The sequence below is a fragment of the Paramormyrops kingsleyae genome, chromosome 6 (assembly GCF_048594095.1).
Source record: "Paramormyrops kingsleyae isolate MSU_618 chromosome 6, PKINGS_0.4, whole genome shotgun sequence".
NCBI classification, from domain to species: Eukaryota; Metazoa; Chordata; class Actinopteri; order Osteoglossiformes; family Mormyridae; genus Paramormyrops; species Paramormyrops kingsleyae.
In genome coordinates, this window is record NC_132802.1 from 8,712,665 (window position 1) to 8,734,781 (window position 22,117).

At 39.9% G+C, this 22,117-nt stretch overlaps 1 protein-coding gene and 1 long non-coding RNA gene across 5 annotated transcripts; one reads left to right on the forward strand and one right to left on the reverse strand.

The window, feature by feature from the left end:
- Window positions 1-4,708: 4,708 nt before the first annotated feature.
- On the forward strand, window positions 4,709-20,831 carry LOC111855666 (solute carrier family 26 member 9). Of its 4 annotated transcripts, none has more exons than XM_023834892.2 (21): window positions 4,709-4,764; window positions 5,922-6,094; window positions 6,269-6,408; window positions 7,283-7,393; window positions 7,485-7,660; window positions 7,898-8,062; window positions 8,467-8,619; window positions 9,345-9,427; window positions 9,519-9,666; window positions 9,884-9,997; window positions 10,284-10,361; window positions 10,629-10,724; window positions 11,388-11,494; window positions 11,989-12,058; window positions 12,281-12,373; window positions 13,651-13,782; window positions 14,433-14,684; window positions 15,616-15,670; window positions 17,122-17,258; window positions 19,730-19,795; window positions 19,938-20,831. In XM_023834892.2, the coding sequence occupies exons 2-21, from the start codon at window positions 5,970-5,972 to the stop codon at window positions 19,947-19,949; spliced, it is 2,313 nt and encodes a 770-aa protein (XP_023690660.1). In that variant the 5' UTR covers window positions 4,709-4,764; window positions 5,922-5,969; the 3' UTR covers window positions 19,950-20,831. The 4 variants fall into 4 exon arrangements, with proteins under 4 accessions (XP_023690660.1, XP_023690663.1, XP_023690662.1 ...); XM_023834895.2 differs by having other exon boundaries at window positions 19,733-19,795; XM_023834894.2 differs by having other exon boundaries at window positions 4,714-4,764; window positions 5,965-6,094.
- LOC111855667 (uncharacterized) lies at window positions 9,554-18,916 on the reverse strand. Its single transcript, XR_002840949.2, has 4 exons — window positions 18,814-18,916; window positions 10,262-10,356; window positions 9,870-10,008; window positions 9,554-9,676 (listed from the first exon to the last, which is right to left on the reverse strand). It is a non-coding gene; the product is annotated as an uncharacterized lncRNA (long non-coding RNA).
- Window positions 20,832-22,117: the final 1,286 nt, after the last annotated feature.

The following is a 22,117-nucleotide window of genomic DNA, read 5'->3' on the forward strand; positions in this document are numbered from 1 at the left end:
GTGAATCAACACCTTACATTACAGTATATCTCAGATGTAATGTAAAACTACTAGTGTTTGCATAGCATGTATTGATATTTGAATAGCAGAGCTAAATAGTATCATTACAGAGCTAAATAACAATTTAACATATTACATTGATACGGTGCAGTTTTGAGCAAAATGATACCTCAAAAATATCTGCAGTTAATACTTATAGATTAAAAAATTGTGTTTGTAGGGCCTATAACAGTGAACTTCAGACGAGACACATATTTTTATGAAGTGATATCAAATCACCAAGTTTGAGAAAAAATTCCCAGGTCACCCTCACAGATTTCTCTGAAAAAAAATTGTAGGTGCTTCTAAATAATATAAATTACAGTGAAATCCCAAATATTAGGTCTGTTTCTGTAATAGATTTGAAACTACAGCCTTGTGAATTTTTAAATTATTTTATACAGTTTGCCAAACTCCTCATTTTGGTGCAAATTCCAGCATTCGTAGCTCCTTTGATACGTACAGCTTGCAACTCTGTGACTAGGGCTAACTTGTCTGTAGAATTCAAAAATATAATCAGAGCACCAGCTGTATCTTATGTACTTTTCTTCTTGCAAGGCTCTGAAAATGGCCAAAATGTAAAAAATTTTGAGAGCCTGAATAGGACAGGGCAAAAAATGACTGGATGGATGGCTGCAGTAACCATGTGTATTACTGTTATAGGAGGGTCAGAGTAATTTATTTAAATATGCCTGTTTTCATCTCCTCATTTGACTATGTGGGCGGTTTACCATCATTTTCATATTTTTACCATGTATGTATATAATCTGAAGATAATCTGACAAGAATTTGACGTTGTTGCTAAGCTTACTTCTTTTTTATAAAGAATAAGCTGTGATACTCTTGGTGCTGTACAAATTCACCCAAAACCAAATATGACATAGTTCACAGTTTCGTAATTGTCACATAGACGTGACGTACTGTAGTAGTGATGGACAAAATGACGCTTCATGAACCATTTGATACATTTTTTGAGCCCACTAGGTGGTGCTCTCTGTTAAAAAAATGCCACCAAGCATGTCCCAAAGCAAACCAAGAGCACAATTTAGTGGGGTCATAAAATACAGCAAATGCTTCATGAGGTATTATTTTGTCCATCACGGAACTGAACTATATTTTTGATGTCATCATATGGAGTGGACACAGGGGGAATCACTTTACTGCTTTTGAGTAAAAATGTCAAATTTTCTACAATAATAAGCAATAGATTAATATTTCAGTCACCCCTTAACCTCAGTGTGAAAGGCAGAATGCTTTTATGACAATTCTTAAACTGTAGACTTTGTGTGATGTTATCAAAGACACTCATCACTTAATAACACAATTTGTTAGTAAGGAAAAATCGTGAAACTGGGAAAATGTGCTCCAGTGTGCTCAGGTGGAATTTTAAGTAGATTCAATTTTCAGGTGTTGGTGCCAAAGAATTGTCCAGTCCAGTAGAATGGCTGAATGGTTTTAATACTGTCAGCTCTGGAGAGACACACAATCCACTTGACCGCAAAACTTTATGATGATTAGGCATGAAACAACAGGATTGTCCGTGGCTACCTTTGAACACAAGTGGAGTTTGAAAAGGGAGGCTGTTGTAGGAGGAGTGTAATCACCAGCGCCCTCTAGAGGAAGCAGAGGTACATTTTTTTCTGTTACATTGTTACTCAATGTACTGTGTTGTTCACAATCGTACACATAACTTGTAGCCTAGAAAAATGTCACCCTTCCACTAAAATTCCAATACTAAGACCCATAGTACAAGATTCTGACAAGAACTTCAGGATGAAATCAACTAGCAAATTACTCCTGTATACATGTATTTGAAAATATAACTCTTAGGTGATTTGTCATCATAAATGCAGTGGTAACATATAAAAAGAAATGAAAAACATAGAAGAACAAAAATTCCAAAAGTAGCCAGTCTAGCATCACTGGAAAGCAGCAGCACATGATATAATAGTCATACACTCTGGAGCAGTTTCCAGACTACGGCATGTTGTCAAAATCAATAAAAAAGGACCTTTAGCGGGCTGGTTTGCTAACTAACATCTCCGGCGAAAATGAATTAAATATATTGCACAATGTTTTCTATGATCTGTCACCGCAGTATTTGCCGTAGGAATGTGTATGTTTGGTCATGGCTTAAGAGCATGTCTGCTCTAGTGTCTGCTTTCAGAACTGAAAAGGCTGGGCTAGTTTCACAGTGATAAGCAGTTCAGGTTCCTCGACTGACTGACGTCGATTTTCAACAAGTAGCTGAAGCCATTTGCTTTCCTAAAAATTTCTGAATTACAGCCGGAGTTCACAGACACATGGTACTGAATTGGTGGGGACAATGATATATAATTAAAGAGCAATAGATGGTCGATACTGCCACCTAAGGGACACTAAAGACTTTAGATTGACTCAATATATGTAGATTTTCTAAATCACATGAACAAAGTATACATACATACTATGCCTAGAAGTTTGGCAGACAAGTGAACCGCCTGTGATTAACATTTTATATTTACTGAGTTCAATTACAAAACACATTCTGAAAGCAAAAGATCGAAATTATTATAACGCATTGTACCAATATATACTGGAATCGGTAAGGAATTATATCTTCATTTCATTCCACATTAATCTTGGTGAACATAATTAGAATTAGTCAAGTCTCTTTATTGTCATTTCACACATATGCAACGAAATTGCGTTTCTGTGGAGCAGAATAGGCCTACAACCAGAACAGAATAGTTAAGAACAAACACAGAACAATAAACACTGGGAGGAGAATAAGTAATGAATATACAATAAAATAAAAATGTAAACAATAAAAATAAAAATAGAATAAAAACAATACACAACAATGGACAACAACAATGAGATTACAAATACTACAAGTAAACAGTAAACGTAAACAGACTGTGCAAATAACAGATTCAGACACGGTGTATTGCAAACAAGCATTTATCAGTGTTTATAGAATTGGTCAGAGTTGAGAAGTCTGGGGAAAAAAATATTGAAGAGCCTGGTGGAGCGGGACTGAACCAACATCTTTCTGTGAAAAAATTGCATTTTGGCCTTTGTGAAGCACAATTCACTTACTAATACCTGTAATTGTGATACGATACTGATTTCCTCATAACACATTTTTATAAATTTTTCTTTCTTAAAACTAAGACGAGTTGAGGACATTAAAAGGCTGGCAACCCCTAATCTTGCAGAAATTAACTTAATAAATGAGTCATCCTAAATCAAATTTATTATTTGAGACTGTATAAAATGCCTTTCTAACTTTTATCACTAACTCTCAAAATTATACGGCCTTATCCTATGTAATGATTTTTGTTCCAGTTTGCAGTACTCTTGGCTTTGAATGGGGGAATTTTAAATTCCAGATCTGTGTTTCTATTTCCCAATGCATTGAGTAACACCTACTGGCAAAAGCAACACTTCCCCAGAAATTATTAAGAATAAGGTTTATATCAGGGTTCTTCAACTCTGGACCACGATTCCAAATCCAGGCCGTGTTTTCAGTTCCCCCAGGTAGTTGTTTAATAATTGCTGATTCTGATTGGTCAGAGGCTTCACACCTGACTGACAGGTAAAAGAAGGCTGGAAAACCAGCAGGGCTCGGACCTCGAGGACCGTGAGTTGAATAACCCTGGTTTATATCAATACCAAACAGTGATGACATATGATATATATCAGGGGTGAGCAATCGTATCCAGAAAGGGCCGCTGTGTATAGGGGTTTTCACTAATTAGAGGACTGATTGGCTGAAGAGTCCTCGCACCTGGGTTTGAACAGCTGACCTAAAGGTTATCCCAAAACCCTGCATACACAGCGGCCCTTTGTAGATAAGGCTGCCCACCCCTGATATATATGTTTACATAATAATAACACAAGTGCTACTTTTAATTATTAATATTTTTTAGCTTTTGCACAGTGCATGAGTGGAATGTTCATACTCCAAAGTTGTTTAATTAGGTGAAGGACTTTCAATGCCACACATTGGCCCCTCCTTGCTTTCAACCCTTGGCAAAAGGAAACAGAGGTGACCGCTCTCATTCTCTAGTAAATAGCTGAAATTTACAGCAAACTGTTGGAGTTCTATGGTGTCTTAAGAACGTCAGATGTTTTGGCGAAGATTCTGAAAGGCTGCACTGAAGCTGCTGTTTTCCCACAGCCGAGTTATTTTCTGATTCTTACCGCTTTTGCTCATGGATATCCTCGCCTTCTTCAGCCAACGTTGAATTCTTTCAGTTTATGATTCCTCAAAGATGTGATTTGAGCTTGGTCTCCTCTAGGACTCCATGTATATGGTGTATTACTCTGGTATCTGCCGTCTTCCTGAGCATTATGACAGGGGAGTTGGCGAGGTCCACCTGTTCTATGATCAACAAAAGCACCTACAGCCTTTGATAAATGTGTTACCTTTATAGCCTTTTATTATAGATACATCTTATTATAGACATTAAATATGCATTAAATTTAATTGTTCTTCAATTATATTTTCACTGCAAAATCAAGAACAGCAAAGAGGCATGAAAAGTGAAGTCTCTGCTGGTGCTCCTGGTTGCAAAAGTGGCAGAATGAGACGGCAGACTGAGCTGTATGGCCCCTCCCACAGAGACCGTGCCAGCCCTCCCCTGGTATAAAACCAACAATTAACTCCACCAGTGCTTGAGCTGTGGAGTGTCATTTGATTTGAGGCGAATGACCCTAGCAATACAGCCCATTGGTAAGGTAAGTCAGTATGGCCGCAGCAGCAATCATTCATGCTATAATTGTTCAATTGTTGCTTTTTCCCTGAGTTTGGAATTTCACACATCACTTTCTGAACATGCTGGAAGGTGGTGACCTATGTATCAGGTTGACTGTGCCTGGCCGAATGGAATCAAGTCATAAGTTTCTGGGTTGATCATTTTTTTCATAGTACCTTTCATGAAAACAACTTGTCAAATGATTCAATTTCTCACCCTTCCACATAGAAGTTATTTGTAGATTTTATTTCTTAGGTGTAGTGTTTTACTGAGGATAAAATACAAGTTAAATTATGAAACATGAATTTCGTTTGATATTGAGGTCTCCTTGCTGGTGTTTTACTTGGCGTCAGGGAAAAGTGACTACAGGAGCTGCTAATATTTGATTCTGCCTGTTTGGGTTGAGGTGTGGGCGTCTGGTTTGTGTAATGAGCATCTATGTAATGGAGAACTTGTGCTCTCTTGTGTTATCAGAATGATAGTGTACCTGGCAATTTCCTTCAAGGTCAGATAAAGAACCTGTGCATAGAGGGTAGAGTAAAAAAACACACATAATGTGTGAAGTGTACTGAAAATAGGCGAGTTGAGAATGTTTTTTTAACATTGTTTTATTCCTATTGATGATTTGCATCATACGAGATGATACAAGTTGAAAATGAATGACACTGTCAGAAAAAACAATTTGTACCTGTGAGGGTATACTTACTTGTACTTTTTAGTCTAATTTAAAACACAGAACCAGACTCTGAAGAGCAGTTTTGTACCATTGGAGGGTACATTAAATGTCATTTTCTGACAGTGTAGATGTTTTTTACAGACCCTATGGATTTCTCAACTCAAACAAAACATTCAGTATAGATGGTTACAGTTGGATTTCTTTAACCATTAGGCAAACGGTGGTCACTGCATGATGTTTAAAACAATGGCCATGGGCTGAGGTCATATGGCTGTATATAATTCATAAACTTGATAAGCCTAGAACAGGCATACAAAGTAGCAATATTTATACTGCTAAAAAGTGCGAAAACATTTCATTTTCAAAAGCTTATTCTCATGTTTTCCCGACTTTTTCCTAAGTCACCTATGTCTTAGAAACGTGTAGTTGCATTGCATCAAAGATGCTTCATATCTTTTTCCCAGTAGTTCCTGAGGTCAGTTTCATCACCTGACCACTGATTTCCAGACGCCATGTACCAGGAATCAGCTCGCTATGTGATCGACAGACCTGTGTACTCCCTGCCTTGCTTTGATGCGGAATACGACAAAAAGAGCCGCACTTTCCCATTACGGGAGAAAATTGGAAAATTTTTCAGGTATTTTCACTATGTTTTAATTTTTTGAGGGTTGAATCACTCAGTATAAAGTAGAACCTTGTTTGGTCCACTACGAAATGTATCTCTACCCATGTATCACCTTGTGAGAACTGAAACTGTAGAGGGGGGTGGTAGTGGGAGTATGATCTGCTGTAAGTATATGTCCCCCCCCAGGTGTTCAGGACCTCGCATCAAGGCTTTGCTGTTCAGACACCTGCCAGTGCTCAGCTGGCTGCCCAAATATAAGTTCAAGCAGAACCTCCTGTGTGATGTCATCAGTGGCATCAGCGCAGGCACCATCCAGGTTCCCCAAGGTCCGTCTTGTGGCTTGCTACTGTGTTCGTTGATTCAAGTGTCTGGCAAAACCTATAAAAGGAATATAACTTATTTGGGTGTGTCAATCAGTCGGGTTGGATGCTGTGTCTGTGATTGGAAAGTTTAAATTTAAAATTTGCTTCAGGAACTGTCTGGCCCTACTTTCTCAGAAATGTATGTTTATTTTGATAAAAGCATTAGCTAATTAAAAAAATGTGACGTCTAGGGGCCAATTTGCAAATATGTTGCGAAATCAATGTAAGTTATTCTATGTCTATAAGTGTCAGAATCCAAACACAGTCTTAGGATTAACTGAAGGGGATTTATTATAAACCAAAACACAGATGAAACAGAACAAAGGACCACAAGGAGTCCAAAACAGGAGGCTGGGAGACACTTTCAGGAGGGTCTATGGGTAATCCAACAGGGTTGTACTCCAGTGAGATTTCCAACTAACGTCAAACATCAGGCACTCTCTGGGCAATCAGGCCAGGGCAAACGCATGTATACATAGGTAACAAGGGTTTAAGCAGAGACAGGTGCAAGTGACTGACACATTAGGCAGAAATGGGGTGACCAGTGACACCTGCTGGTTAAAAAAGAACACGACGGACAGATCTTGACACCAAAATCCTTTCTATAATTTTTACCATGTTGTGTTTTTCTGTAACATATGGGTGACTGTCGTAATGCGAAAACCGATTCCCAATATCATTATAAAGATTAGAGAAATTTGGAACACAAAACATAGAACTTAGAAAATGATCTTTACAGCACAGATGGATATATAGCATGGGCTGATGTAATCGCTCCATTAGATTACATTCATGCCTTAGATTTAACGCCTCATTGACGCTCTTCTTCTCTTGGCAGGAATGGCTTTCGCCTTGTTAGCCAACCTGCCTCCAGTCAATGGACTCTACTCATCCTTTTTCCCTCTAATCCCTTACTTTTTTATGGGCACTGTCCACCAAATGGTACCGGGTAGGTCTGGAATATAGCAAAACTCAAGCTCTGGAGTAGCATCTTCTGGAAGGTGTGGGACATGCTCATAGAGAGGCCTCTCTCTGCCTAGGTACTTTTGCCGTCCTCAGCATCATGGTGGGCATGGTATGCCTGAGCCTAGCTCCCGACTCTGACTTCAGCCACTTCAACACGACCCTCAACAAGACTGTGGTGGACGAAGAGATGATGAACCAGGTTCGCCTTGGCATCTCAGGGACCCTAGCCTGCCTCACTGCCATCATACAGGTACGAGAGCTTTAACAAGTGCAAATGGAAAAGCAAATAAAGGACATAGGCACTTTTACTGGGTTAGCTGATGACTGGACATACCATATATCCCTATTATGGTGATCTACCATCTACATCATCAACATCAATATTCATCAACAACTGAATATTCTGCTAATCTAAGTCAAGATGCTCCTCCCTTAAGCCATATGATGCATGGCTAAAGACGGTGTCTGTATGTTCCTCTTTGAGCAGATGGGCCTCGGTCTGATGCAGTTTGGATTTGTGGCCATCTACCTGTCTGAATCCTTTGTCCGTGGCTTTATGACCGCTGCTGGGCTGCAGATCCTAATCTCTGTGCTTAAGTACATATTTGGGATACGAGTACCGCCCTACAGCGGACCGCTGGCCGTCATCTATGTGAGTCCCTTTCTGCTAAATGTTCTTTTTATTGGATTATGGAAAATGATGACGGTTGGGGGGCGGAGTTTGCAAAATGGCTTGCTTTGAACCCAACAAAAGTCAACTTAAGCAATAACTCTGTTTGTACTTATGAAAAAGCATTTTAGATGACGAATGCTCATATAGATGCGGGCAATGAGAACAATCCCTGTTGTTTTAAAGCGATATGTAATTAAGACTGTTCAGATGTTTTCTCTTAAAAGAACCAGCTTTTCCTGTGCGTGTAGAATACACTTCATTCTGCTTGTGTGTTCTGGACAGTTGACCCTACGATACAATGTCATGCTCTTGTCAGTTCAGCACCACGCCTTCCTGCCCATGTTGATACTGACCCAACTTGACTTGCATACTCTGTGCCCTAGACCCTGGTGGACATTGTCTATGGCCTTCCCCATACCAACGTGGCCTCCCTGGTCTTTGCCCTTATAAGCAGTGTGGTGCTCTTCACCGTGAAGGAGCTGAGTGCTCGCTACCGCCACCGGCTGCCCTTCCCCATCCCCATGGAGATCATCATAGTGAGCAAGACCACCAGCCTGGGCTGGGGAACGTGGCAGGAGGGGTTCAGGAGATCGAAAGAGAATGCCACAAGCACAGTGTTTTTATGATGCTTTATTCATGATACTTTATTCACAACGGTTAGGGAAAACACACATAGTCAGAACACTGTGCACTATTATTTATAACTTCCTTAAAGAACTTTATGAAGTATAGACAGGGGAGGGGGGACACAGGGACACTGGCCGCAGCTGAACTCTGATTGGTCCCCGGAGTGCCCCTTCCCCGTCACTCACCAATTCAAACATCATTGGCTAATGATAAGGTTGGCCCCTCCCCTCTCTATGAATTATGGGTTCTTTTACACCCCACACCTTAAATCTTAGAATCGTCTCTGAATACACAAATTCAAAACAATCACATGTCTATACAAATAAAGCATTCGGTAAGAAAACAACCAGTGTTTCAGTTTACCAGTGTTAGCAGAGAAAGTTAAAAATGTTAAAATTGTTATGATATTATTGAAACTTCCTGCTTTTTAAATGTACAGAGGTATCTAAATGACAATTTCATAATGAAATGTTATAGTTTACAAACACCAAGATTCTGACTCAACTGCCGAAAGATAAGGACCAAAAACAGTAAAGACATGCTTTGAATATATTTATACATCTATAAAAGAATGATTCTGGGTGATTAACTGTGGTTTCCGTTTCTGTGTTTAATGGGCCTTTCTCTCACGTAGGTGGTGGTTGCTACAGCTATCTCTGGGCCTCTTGACATGCCAAGGAAATACCACATGGACATCGTTGGAGAGATTCCTCTCGGGTGAGGGCACACCCAGCGATAAAGCCAGTTCTTCTGATTTTCACTGGAATATAAATATTTCCAACCATGTCTTTTGACCCAATCCAAACAGGTTCCCCACACCCATCCTCCCCAAAGTGAGTGAGTGGGAGGTCATGCTGAGCACAGCCTTCTCTCTGGCCATCGTAGGATATGTCATCAACCTGGCCATGGGCCGGACACTGGCGGCTAAGCATGGCTATGATGTCGACCCCAATCAGGTGTGAATGCCTTGGGAGTAAGATAATGGGTGGGGCAATATATAAGCAGCCAATCATAACTTCATTGCACCATTATTTCGGTGCCACTCCACAAATACTTATGAGTCTAAGGTCATAACATTTTTAAAGGCCCTGTTTATTTTGTATCCTGAAGCCCTGCTTCTTTCCATATTACTGTCACACTTTACACTCTCTCCATGCACCTCTCTCTGGTCAGGAGATGCTGGCCCTGGGCTGCAGTAATTTCCTGGGCTCCTTCTTTAAGATCCACGTCATCTGCTGCGCCCTGTCTGTCACCCTGGCCGTGGACAGCGCCGGTGGGACCTCGCAGGTCAGGTGGCGCTTAGCAGGCAGCCGAGCAGAGAGATTTACGGTTGTAAGGGTTTGAGAAAAGTGCAAGACTGGTTTTTAGGCTTGACAACAATGATGTCACATGTGACTTTTTTTTATGCATGACGATAAAGCGGCTGATGTATTAATTACCAAGCAAACACTGCCTTTAATTAAATGCATCTGTGGTGTTTGCAGAATGAGAAACTACTTTCCATTAAAACACATTTTTTAAATATTCATTTTCATTTTGCCTTCTGCTCACATTATAAGCGCTCTCCTTCTAGTTTGCCAGCCTGTGTGTGATGTTGGTGGTGATGATCACCATGTTAGCTCTGGGAGCCTTCCTGCAGCCACTACCTAAGGTGAGAACATCCCACAATATAGTTAATTGCAGACTAAAATTCTTTGCAATTGTAAATTTACTGTAGGTTAGCTGGTAGGCCAGGTTGTACTATGGTACTCAGCTTGATGTACTGATATATATGGCCCAAAGGCTCGTACATATTCTCTTAGTGAGTAAATCAACGCTACTCTGCTGCACTGAGAATGAAAGGTAAAAAGGAAAAGAATGAATGTTTCTGCTAAGTCACATGACTCATATCGCTCTGTACTGCTGTGCACGTCCCCAGTCCGTCCTTGGTGCTCTAATAGCCGTCAACCTGAAGAACACGCTCCTCCAGCTCTCAGACCCCTTCTACATGTGGAAGAAGAACAGACTGGACTGTGTGAGTTAAGCACATGGTGACCTCATAACAGAACAAAAGCGGGAAATCTCATTGGAGTAGAATCCTACATTTCAGAGGCTCAAAAATATATTTGCTTATTTGATAAAATCCATTCATGACCTAAATAGATATACAACAATGTGTAAAAATATGCATACATCTTTCTAGATTTACATACTTGTCACCCGTAATAATAAAAAAAAATTGCAAAGGTGAATTCAGTATTGGCCGTGCTACCAAATGAAGGTGATCCACTTATAAAACATGTTAACTTCAAAATAGACCTAACTAAATATTATTATTATTTATATTTATTAAATATTCCTCTTACACAGAGGCAAATGCATACTAGGGAGCATGACACAGTCTCTCTTAATTCTAATTCATGCTCAGATAGAACCAATAATAATTAAAAAAACACACACCCACAAAGTTGAGTCTGGGTACAAGCGTAACTGAACATACTAATTTGTACATATTTTTGAATGTTAACATTTTGAAGAACATGTAAAGTATGCATAGCTACTGTACATTCAATTAGCTCCATATCTGGATGTCCAAAAAAAGACATCTCAGAAATAAGCTGGTGCAGTTGTGTGCCCGTCAGTGATGTGATGTGTCCGGCTCTCCTCTCCTACCTCTCCCCTCCGCTCCCCTCCTCAGTGTGTATGGGTGGTGTCCTTCTTGGCCACGTTCTTCGTCAGTCTGCCTTACGGAGTTGTGATCGGGGTGGGATTCTCTGTCCTCGTGGTCATTTTCCAGACGCAGTTGTGAGTGGAACCAATGTCATAGATTTCTTTTATCACTAATTATCAAGGCTTCTTCATGTATAATGTCGAAAAACATCCCCTCCCTGCCCATCGTCTCCGTAAGGCAGGAAATAGTATTTTGTTCTGTCAACAAAGCATCTTATAATCTGTTTCATGAAAAAAGATACAATTGAATTATTTTATTGGTCATAAGCTTACAGATTTTGTTACATTTATTTTAAATAGATTTAAATTTGTTTTAATCTATTTGCTGCTTTGGGAGTCTGACAGTTTTCTATGTAAACTTGAAGTTTAAATTGCAGGAAAATTTGCTTATTTGGATCATCATAGCACAAAATCCACATTAGTTGATATCCAATTACATAAATTAATTAGATCTTGTGAGAACTTTATTTCACTGTCAAAAAAGGGGGGGGGATTAAATAAGAGGCTTCTTACCATTGTATAATTTTGAAACACAGCGCTACATGTTGGATTTACATGTTTTTTTACAGCCGAAATGGCTCAGAGGTGGGGCAGATCGCTGACAGTGACCTATACAGGAACCCTAAGGTCTACAGTAAGGTAAGATTCAAAGACAGCTGCATTGGCATGCTCGCTCATTCAGGCACACAAAGACGTAAAAGTTCACCTTACTGCACAAGAAATGTTACTTCAGCCTGTTTTTATTAAGATCTGCATTTTATGCTCGTGAGTCACATGTAATTTTCATTGGATCATCAACACTTGTTTGCACTCTTCAAGGTTCAGTTTACTGTGTCTTCTTGTCATGCTTTGATCTCATAGGTGAAATTTGTGGAGGGAATTAAAATCGTCAACTACTGCTCCCCCATTTACTTTGCCAATGCAGAAATATTCCGCAGAAAAGTGATTAAAAAGGTGAGTGTTCAGACTCTTTTGCTAGGAGACGACATTATTTGTCTACAATGGGAGTATTATTTTAAATATGCCTGTAGAAATGTTCAGATAATGATTTAATATAATCACATCTACCATGAATATGTACATTTTCTTGATTTAATTGCAGATAGCTGCTTTAAAATAAAAATGTTTATTTTTCATATGGTTATAGTTAGTTATATGTGTCCCTCGGAAGAATGCACTGTGAAAGTTCACAGTAAAACTGCTAAGTTTATAATTTAACCTTAATCATTCATAGTTCTAGTATAAAGTTTACAGTTTGACCATGAACATTTCATAGTAAAACTCTTAATGGTCACCTCTTCTGGTGTAATAATTCTGACAGTAAAATTTACAGTTCAACTACAAACATGCTATAGTTGAACTGTGAAGTTCAGTTTTGGCAGCTTTTTTTAATAGTCATCTTAGTCATAATATTTACAGTTTAACTAGAAATATTTCAGATAAATGGTGATGTTAGGTTCTGATAGTTTGATAAGTGTTTTATCAACAGTTTACAGTCAACTATGAATATTCCTATGTACTACTGTATGAACTTTCATCATTTCCACCATGGAAGAGTTAATGGTAATATTGTCCAGTCAGCTTCAAGCCATGATACAGGCCGGTCTAATGAACAGGACTGTCATTAACCATATTTCATGTCAGAATGACCTGTTCTGCAGCATTGCTTTCTCATCGTATCATAGATATTCCACTGCATTGAGCATATGTCGTCCCACACAGCCTTTACAGCTGCTTCTTGGTTTACGGCCCCAAAGGACATCACTAGTGCTGGATTCACTTCAATTTATGTGATGTTTTCTGTTTGTTTTTTTTTTACAGATCATTTAGGGTTTATTTTAAGGCACCCCAGCCATTACCATCTAGCGACTTAACAGTTGCAGGGACTATTAAGCTGACAGTGAATCTGACCATAAAGGTCACAGTAGGACCATGAATCGTGATACTGTGAAGTTACCAGTTTGACTGCAAAGTAGTTCTTAGTAGAATCCTGAACTGTCCATAGCTTATCTCTAATCTGGTAAACATCACAGTCAGAAAATCCAAACTTCGAATATAGATTTCACGGTAGAACCATGAAAAGTGTACGAATTCACTGTGCAAACCCATGGTCAAACTGTGAAATAATACATGGTCAGACTGTTACAGTACATAGTAAATCTGTCAGACAAGATTACAGTTTTACTATGAAATTTCACAATGCATTTTTTCCCTGGTCTGTGTGTGAACAGACTGGGCTGGACCCAGGAAAACTGCTCTTAGCAAGGAAGAAATTTCTGAAGAAGCAACTGAAGGAGAGTGAGAGCCAGGACACGGGGGCGAGGAAGAGGAAGGGAGGCTCCCTGGTCACCATGAAGACCCAGGTAAGGAGGAGCGAGTGTGATATCATGAAAACCAGGTTGCTCAGGTTTTTGATTTAAAGCATTTAAAGCACTGCAGTCCGTCAGCACTGGGGAAACTGTTTGTGTTTTCTGAGGAATTTTTGATTTACTCAATATCCTGTGACCAAAATAATGTAATGTACCATTACGAAGACCTTTTGGTATCATAGCTGAAAAAAGAAACTTTACAGGCTAGTATTTTACAGGTATAGCAGTCTGCCCTTATGTAGCTATGCAATATCTGGAACGTTTTCAGATGTTGCTCAATAATTGATAAAGCAAAGCAATTAATGAGACTATAGCCAGTTCTGTTTAATCATATGTTTCAAGCAGGATGTTTAGAACAGGGCAATTCTGATTATGAGTTCAATAATATATTTATAGCTGATGTGTAAATAATGTCTTTGAGAATAAATCACATGACTTTACTTTGGTTGGAAGATTCAGAGAGCTCGTGCAATTGGATCCATCACAATTTTCAAATTATACTACAAAAATATCTTTTTTTTCTGTGATATTTTTTGATAAGGCAGTTATTTAATTTGTAGCCTAGCTGTTCTGAGACTATAATATAACACAGTGACTCTGTGTTTGCTTGATTCTCCACCCCATCCCATATCACCCACATTTAGACCATATCACAGATGGTTCTACAGGGCGACTTTGACTCCAGCTCTACCAGCAGCTCCAAGACTGAAATGCCCACAGCATATGTCAACTTCAGCTGCAACATCATGGACGAAAGTGACCCAGACCCGACCCCGGACCCCCCCGGCGGTCTGCCCGTTACCATGGAGCCCTGGCCCTTACCTTTCCACACCCTGGTTCTGGACCTGGCAGGTGTCTGCTTTGTAGACCTCATGGGCATCAAGGTGCTGACTAAGGTGGGCCATTCAACCTTTCCCCCTCTTTGGCAATTAAATTCACCACTATGTTCATCATTTATTGTACTCTGTTAGTCTTGCTTTGGAAGGGAATGTTGAACCGGAGGTGATTCTCTGATTTTTTTAAGGTGAGGGGCCATAATTCATACTGAAAGGTCAAACTTATCATTAGCCAATGATATGTTTGGAATCAGTGAGTGATAGGGAAGGGAGTCCACAGGAGGCCAATTAGCTTTTAGCTGAGGGCTGGAGCATTTTGTGTTTTCTTTTATAAATGCAATAGGCATTAATTGAGGTACTTTATTGCACAAGAAAATGCAGGAATCTTTCAGTGGTGTAGAACATTGGTTGCCAGCGAGTCAACAATGAGGTACTATTATAGGATGACCACATTTTTAAAGTCCCAAACTGGGACACTTGTGTAGTGTGTGTGTGTTGGTTGAGCTCTGTTTGCTGCACGTTAATCATTTTTTTAAGATGGAAAGCATGCTAAAACCAGGACATATTGTTCTTTTTCAATTATATCTTGGAACAGCAGGATGTGCAGCCTCAAATTGGAACTGTTCTGGTCAAACTGGGCCAATCTGGTCACCCTATACTAGTAGTCTGGAGGGTACCAGTGCCACTCTCCCTAGTCAACATATTTTACAGTTGCCAGTTCCCCAGATTCTTTTCTTTGTAGATCACACTGTAAATAAGGTTGGAGACCCCTGGTTTAGAACCAATTTTTAGTGTACAGTACTTTTAATTTCCTTGCTGGAATAAAATTCTCTCTGTTGTGGATAAATTGGATCCAGTTATAGATTATAGGGCAAAAAGTACAAGGCCATGTTGGAATGCAGACGTCAGATTCCCCACTGTTTGTGAAGGAGTCCCCTGTTGAACCTGGAGTGGTATAATCACCCTGTAATCATTCATTCTTCCCGTGCAGATGAGCTCCAGCTACGAGATGCTGGGGATCAGTCTGTATCTGGCCAACATCCAAGGTGAGGCGGCTCCCTCTGAGACTCTTACCCTTGGAGGAATGGGATGCACAAGGATGTTGACAAAGCTGTTGCCATGGAAACATGGTACAATGAGCCAGTGTGTAGCCCGTCAATGTGCAAAGGACAATGCGAGAGATTAATATTCAAGCAGAAATTACCAGTTAATATGTGAACCATCTTAATAACACCTCAGCAGTGCTGTGATTTTTTTACTCATAGTTTTGAGGTCATTAGAGTGACACCTTGATCTTACAATATTACATTTCACTTAGTGTCAAAAAAATGTTAGTAATGTTACTGTAGTTTTGGAATTGAAATGCAGATGAGTCTTAGACTTACAGTGTAAAATAATATTGCAGGATATAAAGTACTGTAGTTGCATTTCTATAGTCTAAAGTTCAAAATCCTTTCGCACCAGAATATTTATAAATTTCTGTAGATGCATTCTAAAATAATGACATTTATAATAAATATCACTGTATTAATATCAGCACAATGTTTTGCATTTGTAGCTGTTGATCTCGGGTAATCAGTAAGCTGCTGTCACTACGGCTAATAGAATTAGCTTTAATAAAACACAAGGTGTCATTCTGAGGGAAACTGATAAAGCTTGCATTTGGGAAGAGAAACAGACGTATTCCATCGCCATGGTTACCTCATCCCCATAGCAGGAAACAATGAATCTTGGAAAGGTCATGCAGTCCCATGTGGACAAAGCAGACAGTCATTAAATTTTTTTTTTGCACTGCATGTTTTAGAATTACATAATTGCAAGGTCAGGATTTTTTAGTTGTTTGTAGTATATGTAGGAACATTCAAAGTCACATCACTGTATGCAATGTATGCACATCCCTGACACTTAGGCCAGGAAGGGAGAGACAGACTGGCTTGGAGCATGAAAAGTCCTGTGCTTAAGTTGACTGCCTTGTCTTTTATCTGTGTCAACTGCAGTCACTAAATACCTCCTGTAGGAGAGAGGTACATTTGGAAAAGATTATTAATTGTTGTAAGGAAGCATGACTGACATGAATGACTGAGTACACGTCACCTCAAAGCACAGGAACCGGTAACATGTGCACAATGCAATGGGGTTATTTCGTTTAAATGTTACAACATTTTAAATTGACCTTTTTAGTTTTTTCTAAAGCACAACTCAGGTTATCTAAAACCAACAGAAACTGTTAGTCAGGAAATCCAAAATAAATATATTTATCTAAAATAAATAGTAATTGTTACTGTGGATTTTTTTTTGTAGTTTTACTGTTCATCTTTTCAGCGTTTAAACTTTTTTCTGTTTTAAGTGCAGTTATCAAAAGAAACAGATCAAAGACTAGAAAGAGCATTTTAATATTCGTTTTGCCCACACCCAAAGCACAATGATTATGTTTTAAAAAATCCTAAAACAAACAGCGATGTCGCTACCGGTTTCCTACTCTTTGTGTTGTTTATAGCTCAGGTGTATGATGAACTTGAAGCCGGTGGAGTTTTCGAAGAAGGCAGCATGGACCGCGGCCACCTCTTTGCCTCCGTCCACGACGCAATCCTCTACGCCCAGCAGAGGGCCAGGGTCACCAGGAACAGGAGCAAGGCAGGGTCACTTTTAGCCTTCCTTGTCATCTTTTCATTGCCATGCTATAACCGCTAACTGAGCTCAAGATTTAGCCTGCATCCACCTACGTTCCACCATCCAGCCTGGGGTTGCCACCTTTGATTTGTGAAAGACCAGGACACTTGGACTTTTTTGGGGGGTTGCGATTAAATTTTTTTTGCAAACATACTGTTATTATTTGAAGGACTCCCTATATGCATCTCTTACCTATATTTATCCTGACGCGGACGCAGTTGCGCTCAATCTGGACGCTGGCACTTTGCCAACTGCTGTCCATTTCTACCTTAAATACAGATTTTTTTTAACGAGTACATATATATGGTCTAATTATAAAACCTATATCTATGTCCGAAGGTATACTCACTTTAGCAATGAAAACATTATTATACGTATTATAATACATTATATGCAACCTTTTACCTTAATGAATTTGGATAACTTGACACTGACATTTCTCAGCTCTTTTCCATGTGTACTCCTCATCCCTGCAGAAGTCCCTGCTGTCCCCCAATGAATGTTGCAAACTCGAAGCATTTACATTTTACATGCGCGTTTGGTTAATACAAAACTCTGGTGCCACTTAGTTTTGCATAATTTCCCAGCGCCGCGTTTCCTTCATATTTTGGATGGACACAAAATACGCGTGGCGGAGAGCTGGGGGCAGCCTTAGCTTAGCTCTCCTCCTACTGGACAGTTTCCACGTTCGGCTTAGGTTATCCAGGTAACTGGGAAACTCTGTTTTGTGCAATGTCCTCCAATTAAGTCTCTTTGGTTGTGCCTTATCCGTTCAGTAACGTTTTCTCTATTCGCCCTCCCTGAGTTGCACGTCGTAAATCGCTTTTTCTTTGACGTGGATGTGGATGCGCTCGGCTTCGTATTTATGCTACCAGTCAAATAAAAGTATAAATATGACCAATCGTCGCTGTTCTTTACTCGTTTTAAACCGTTTACGGACACGGGATTGGATGTATAGACATGAATAAAAAAGAATAATCGATCCTTTAATAGCGGTGGAAGGAAACCAAGTGAGGTTTTATTTGAAACTACGAAATTCTAAAAAAAAACGAGACAATTCGTGTCCCGGGAAAGAATGTTAATTTTCTGGGACAGTTGCTCAAAAAAGAAAACAATACCAGGAAACCGGGAGAGGTGGCAACCCTAATCCAGCCTGGCAGGGATTTGTGCATTTTTCAAGGTTCCATGCATGCGCTAATGTATGGCTGTATACATGGTTGTCAACCATGTTTTTCATTTGGTCGATAAAGAAACACAAAGCTTCCTTCGTTATCAAATGCTGTTTTTTGACGTAGCTTAGTTTACACTGAACTGAAAGACAGGAAATGTGTAAACATGGAGCTACTAAATAGATTCAATAAATCTGATCTACTATATACTTCACATCTTTCCATCATACAAAAGTGAATGAATTCGTTAGCTCGTTAGAAAGTGAGGGATGGAGTCTGAATAAGAATTAGAGCTGGAGATGAAGTCATTGATACAGAGATTAGCTAACAGGTGGGTTCCCTGCTTTTACCTTTGCTAGTCCTCTTCTCTCCTTCAACCTGCTGCAGTCTTATCTGCAACAGGAAAGGTAAACAGCTCCAGGAATCGTGGGTTACAAATTCGAAGCGGAGCTACCTGTAGCCTTTCCAGCGGCTTACAATGGGGCCATTCGCTGTCTGCCGTGTTATTGTTTGAACCTGAGAGCACACTGTTCGTTACCCATTCAGTTAGCGGGACCTTTCATAATATTCTCTGTCCAATTTTCATCCTTTTCTTGGTTATTATTAATTCTGCACATTCCATTTCCTCTTCCACGATGGCACTTCAGTCTCCATGAAACAAATCCAAGATCGGTAGCTCAAGAGAAACACTGGCACCAGAGTAGGAGTGACATCCCCAGAATACTACCTCTAAACTGGAAGCGCTAGCTTGTTTAGGATGGTTGATTCGATACTAGCTGAAACAGGGAATAGAATTGTGTAGAACAATGCCAATTTTAATGTTCTGGAGGACACAGTGAGGTGCACACTGTCAAATTTTGTTATATTCTTTCACTCATAGTAATTAAAGAAAAAAAAAACTTTTTGTGATTTGACCCATTGTTTCCGAGCCAACTGTCCAAAGTAAGGTAAAAGCAATATAGGATTAAAAATAAATAACTCTCACATGTGGTTAATGCTTACCTCACCGTTTCTCTCCCATTTCCATTAAAGAGCTGAGATACTTCAAGACATGAGTAAGGCAGAAAACACACACTCCCCAGATATTCCGCAGAGGCTCTTGGAACCTTTTCATTAGGTAGTAATGAGATAGAGTTCAAAAGAGTTTACGCCCAGAGATTCCAGGAAAATTCAGAAAGCAAAATGGGGGGGTGGGACTGGATGGGGGGGGGGGGGGTCATGGAGGATGGGAAGGCTGTGGGAGTAACTATGCATCTCTGTGGGCAGCAGGTAGAGAGAGAGAAGCAAGAGCTGACCTTTGACCTCCAGGAAGAGGACCGTGATCTGGAACAGGTAACGTGCCTCTCTTTTTTTGGACAGCGGTAACTGTAACACGGATGTTGGATGTTGTTCTCTTTGGTTGTTCCTTAAATTGTGTAAAAGGAGCGTTCAGAAATCAGAAATACACACTATTAACTTTTTTTTCTTTCCACAGGAAATGTTCTGAGCAATGATCTATCATCCTGACATCCGTATTGTGATGCACCAGTCCTCCCTTCACCAGCAATAGGCAAGAAGGCGGAGCAGAGAATTATGGGAGGAACTAATACCAATAGCAAGACAATTATTACAATGAATATTAATGTGTGATAAGCACAGAATATGCAATTTTAGGAAGTTAATGCCTTATACAGTATGTGAATTATTACAACAAACATTCTTTATTTGGCAATGCTTTACAGTAACTGTACTTTCATGATGCCTTTATAATGCCTTCATAGAACATTCAGTGCACCTTCATAATGCATTCATAGAACATTCATAAGCAGCTTGTAAGTATACCTTAATATCCTAACATAGTTTAACAGCTGTAGTATAGAACTATACATTAATAACAAACATCCATCCATCCATTTTCCAACCCGCTTATCCTTCTGGGACACAGGGGGTCCAGAGCCTATCCTGGAAGCCACGGGCACGAGGCGGGGAACAACCCAGGACGGGGGGCAGCCCATTGCAGAAATAACAAACATTATAATCATAATCATATTTGTTGTTAATGTATTTTAAAGCTGTTAAGGCATGTTAGGATGTTAAGGTATACTTACGTGTTGTTAAGAATACATTATGAGGGTGCGCTGAATGTTCTATGATGAATGCATTATGAAGGTGCAGTTAATGTAAAATGTTTCTGTTTATTTTGCATGTTTGTCTTTAGTTGAATTCTTGGTCTTCCATAAAAAAAAATGAACTACTATTTTTAATAAAATTGTCAGTTTGTCACCCATGCTGCCTGTATACAAACCATAAGTTAACTAATGTTTTGTGTTCATGGAGCACAGTGTTAAACAACAGAATAAAAGACAATAAAAAAGTGAATATGTGGGAACTGTGTGGATTTTTTGTGTATGTACAATCAGATATTGGGGGCAGTGTGGTGGTGCAGTGGTGCAGTGGTTGGCACTGTCACCTGACACCTCTGGGATCAAGGTTTGAGTCTCTGCCATGGCTCCACATGTGTGGAGTTTGCATGTTCTCTCAGTGTCAGGGTGGGGTTTCCTCTGGGTACTCCGATTTCCCCTTGGAGGCCAAAAGCATGCTGAGACTAACTGGAGTTGCCAAACTGCCCATAGGTGTGCATGCGTGAGTGAATGGTGTGTGAGTGTGCCCTGCGGTGGGGGGCTGCCCCATCCTGGGTGTAGCCATGGCCCCCCGGATAGGCTCCAGACCCCCCCATGACCCTGAACAGGACAAGTGATTTCAGAAAACGGATGGATAATCATGAATTCACCTGAATATATGCTACGTCCCACAGCACAGGAGTAAACCATGCAGTACCTATCCAGATTATTTCCAATTGTTTTTTTTCTTCTGTAACATTATTTGTGGTTATTTTTTTATTTTGGTCCCCCCCTCCACTCCAGATCGTTCCCCACTTTTATTTCGTAAGATCCCCCTAGTGGACAGAAAGCTGTATGCTCACTTCTGCTGAGTGGTGCTGAGGGCTTAACCATAAGGTTTTTGTTTGATCACTTTTGTTAATACAGGAAGTTTTGCCAGTTCTTTCCATCCCCAAATGAAACCAGATGGCCTTTTAAATGGCCATATTTTAATTGCAAAAAGAGGACACTGAGAACAGGACGTGAAGGGAGACGGCAAAGCAACACAAATATGCACCTGAAAGTATGCTGACTGTAGAAAGCAAATGTCAGCATGAAACAAAGCAAAATCCTGGACATCTTGGGCATTTTTAGGTCCCAAAAAAGAGGACAAGTCTGGGAATAAAGAGGGACGAATGGTCACTCTAAGCCTTTGAATTGGTTGTTTTTTAGGTTACTGTGATACCAGTCTGCCTTTCATGTGCTGAATTGCCAAATGTGCAGTCACCTTTCTGAGTTTCCTGCTTCTGAAGAGGCGTCTCCTGCATTGTCTAAAGCAAATTCATAGCTTGTTCAGTACTACATGCATGCATGTCGCTGTCACTCCATCACTTTCACGGTGTGGTGGAACAAAACATGTGCCCCATGCCCACTATCCCTCTAAGGTTGCATCTGTGAATCAAACGAGCGAATAACCCATCTTATACTAAGCCAATGAAGCGCATGCAGTGAACAGATACGTGAGACTGAATTATATAATTAATGAACACTGTCGAAACCGTCAGAGAGTTAATAG

Coding starts and splice junctions, on each gene's coding strand:
- LOC111855666 (XM_023834892.2), top strand. CDS start 5,970: ATGTACCAGGAATCAGCTCGCTATGTGATCGACAGACCTGTGTACTCC. Junction 8,620..9,344: donor TCCCCATGGAGATCATCATA/GTGAGCAAGACC, acceptor TCTCTCACGTAG/GTGGTGGTTGCTACAGCTAT. Junction 17,259..19,729: donor TCACCAGGAACAGGAGCAAG/GCAGGGTCACTT, acceptor CTCTGTGGGCAG/CAGGTAGAGAGAGAGAAGCA.